The sequence below is a fragment of the Arctopsyche grandis genome, chromosome 5 (genome assembly GCF_051622035.1).
Source record: "Arctopsyche grandis isolate Sample6627 chromosome 5, ASM5162203v2, whole genome shotgun sequence".
In the NCBI taxonomy this organism is placed as follows: domain Eukaryota; kingdom Metazoa; phylum Arthropoda; class Insecta; order Trichoptera; family Hydropsychidae; genus Arctopsyche; species Arctopsyche grandis.
This window is the reverse complement of record NC_135359.1, coordinates 20,550,131-20,552,843: the sequence shown is the minus strand read 5'-3', so window position 1 is coordinate 20,552,843 and position 2,713 is coordinate 20,550,131. Positions and strand designations below refer to the sequence as shown.

At 29.3% G+C, this 2,713-nt stretch overlaps 1 protein-coding gene across 1 annotated transcript; it reads left to right on the top strand.

Annotated features, from left to right (window-relative positions):
* Window positions 1-1,005: 1,005 nt before the first annotated feature.
* Window positions 1,006-1,891, top strand: LOC143911929 (cytochrome b5-like). Its single transcript, XM_077431027.1, has 3 exons — window positions 1,006-1,222; window positions 1,464-1,592; window positions 1,702-1,891. Exons 1-3 carry the CDS (start codon window positions 1,097-1,099, stop codon window positions 1,837-1,839), a joined length of 393 nt encoding a protein of 130 aa, XP_077287153.1. The 5' UTR covers window positions 1,006-1,096; the 3' UTR covers window positions 1,840-1,891.
* The last annotated feature ends 822 nt before the right edge of the window (window positions 1,892-2,713 follow it).

Sequence of the window (2,713 nt, the reverse complement as noted above, 5' to 3'; positions counted from 1 at the left end):
AATAATTTTTTAACTCGTTAAAAATTTTACAATCATTCCTATTGAAATACAAAAAAAGTAAGAGTTTAAAAATGTGCAACGATTTAAGACAAAAAATATTAAAATTTTTTATAACACCGAATCGAAGTCAAACTATAATTTATTTGAATTCACATCAAATTAAGACTTTTTCGGAAAATTATTGATGATTTTTTTTATAATGTAGACTAATTTTCTTTCCCGTCTGTGTATGAAATTGAAAATATGTTTGGTGAAATATATTTATATTTTAAAATCAACACAACATTTAATTAATTTTTACTTTATATATGTACGTAGTAACAATATATAAAGTTTTGTGATCATGCGGAAATTTGAACTCGAGATTTTGACTGATTCGAACTCAAAATCGATTACTGATCACGTTTTCATGATCTAGAAAAAAATTGTGTGTGTCTGTGTGTGTGTGTGTGTCTGTGTATTTTGGAGATTTTTTGAACACATTAGTCCTATCGAACTGAAACATTATATGTATATATGTATTAGTTACTAAAATTTTACAAAAAAATATTTCATTATTTTATTTTGACCTTTTTAATTATTTTTATTTTCGTGATATTTAATGTGTATAATACTGATAGTGATTTTAAGTATTAAAAAAAATTGAATAAAATCCGACAACCGGAAGAAGAACTTTTGTCTTGTGCAAGTTTCCATACATTTGCGCTCAATTTGTATCGCTGTCATAGTTATTAGTATTTCATAATCTGTCTGTACGGTTCAATATCGAATTTTGTTTTGTCACCTTCTTATATTCCTCAAATACATAGATAAAGTCATGGGTTGGTCACACCCGAATTTTTTTCTTTACCGAATACGGAAAATTTTTAAACATGATAAAACATGATTCTTTTTGCATCTAAAATTTTCCAGATGCTCCGTTCGTAACCAACTCCGCGATTTTTCACCACTTTCGATGATTCCACGACTCTTTATCATTACCCTTTATTACTCTGACACATCTCGAACTCGTAGTCATTATATCCGCACGAGTTCGAATGATCGGAACTGCGAACTACATACTACATCGGATCGACAGAACGACATCATCATCATCATGACTTCCGAAGATGTCAAGGAATACAGTTTGAGTGAAGTGGCGACAAAGAACGGTAAAGATGGAGCGCCTTGTTGGATCGTCGTCCGAGACAAAGTATACGACGTGGGCAGTTTCATGATAGAGGTACATACATACATATGTATACACAACAAAATAAATAATTGTACATACATAAACAAACAGTGTATTCATACAGTGGGGATGAAAATACAAAATTGTGAGAACTCATCCAACTTTCGGAGATTTAATCAAGCGTTGTCGAGTGTTGTTTGTGCTGAGATAAAATACAAATATAATTAAACGATCAATTCGACTCTTATAAATATTTGACAATGTGATATTAAATATTTGGTTCGTTTCGCAGCATCCCGGTGGAGCCGATCTTATCGAAGAAGTCTTGGGCACCGATGCCACGAAGGATTTCGACGATGCTGGACACTCCAATGACGCTATAACGATTTTGAAGAAGACCAAAATTGGAATACTCGTAGAGGTAAGCGAAATCCGTCAATTGGTTCAGAGTAGACAATTGAAGCACATATCGAGAGTATAGAATGTAGTATAGAGTATAGAAAGAATATAAATATTTAAAATGATTTCAGACCGATAGGAAGTATGACAAAAAGAAAAAGAAGAAGCCTGCTGAAGGTGGTGAAAAGAAAAAGAAGAAGCCTGCTGAAGATGGTGAAAAGAAAAAGAAACGATCTTGTAAAACAAGAATGACTTGTGGTGTATGTTAATTTATTATATTATATATCCTTAATTTATTACATTATAATTAAGCTATGATCTAAATAAAAACAGAAAAAACGCGTACTTTTTTCATTCATGTCGAAATCTCAATGTAATAAAAAAATATTTATTTATTTAAAGTTTGGACCATTGCAGCATTACAGGAATTCCTAATGCGCCACAATGGTCAAAAATATAACAGAAAAGAAAAGAAACAAAATAATAACTAAAGAAATTAGACATAACAAAAATAAAACATACATATATATGTATATATACACAAACAACTAATAATAATAATAATTACAAATTATAAAAAACAACAAAGAAGAGAATGTCTGAAAAATAAGTATAAACATATGTATATACACAGACAAAAATACATATATACAAAATCATAAAAAAACAATAGCAATTACATGTACTATGTATAATAGCAGATACGTAAAAATGTCAAATGTAAATTGTATTAAATATCAACAAAATGTGTAACAAACAAACATCTTTCAACAGATGTATCCGATTTAAATCATTAATTACAGTTCAATCAAGATATGCAGTTCATGAGTTACAAACAAAAATTTATACCGCATTAAAAAAAGATCCTCCTCCAAACTTCTATTAATAAATCTGAAGTTTATCGGTACAAGTTTTTAGAGCTTACATATTTCAATGAAACAACCAAATCCTTTGAGCTTCAACTATTCTACAGTTTTACTACGGTAGGACATAAGCAATTCGACAAAATAACTACCAATCTAATATATAATTTCGAAAGAGACTTTGTATGTAAGGTTTGTTGGGAACATGGAAAACAAATCAAACTTTCTATATTATGTATTATATTAAATATTAAATATTATGTTTCTTTTTGATTCAAAT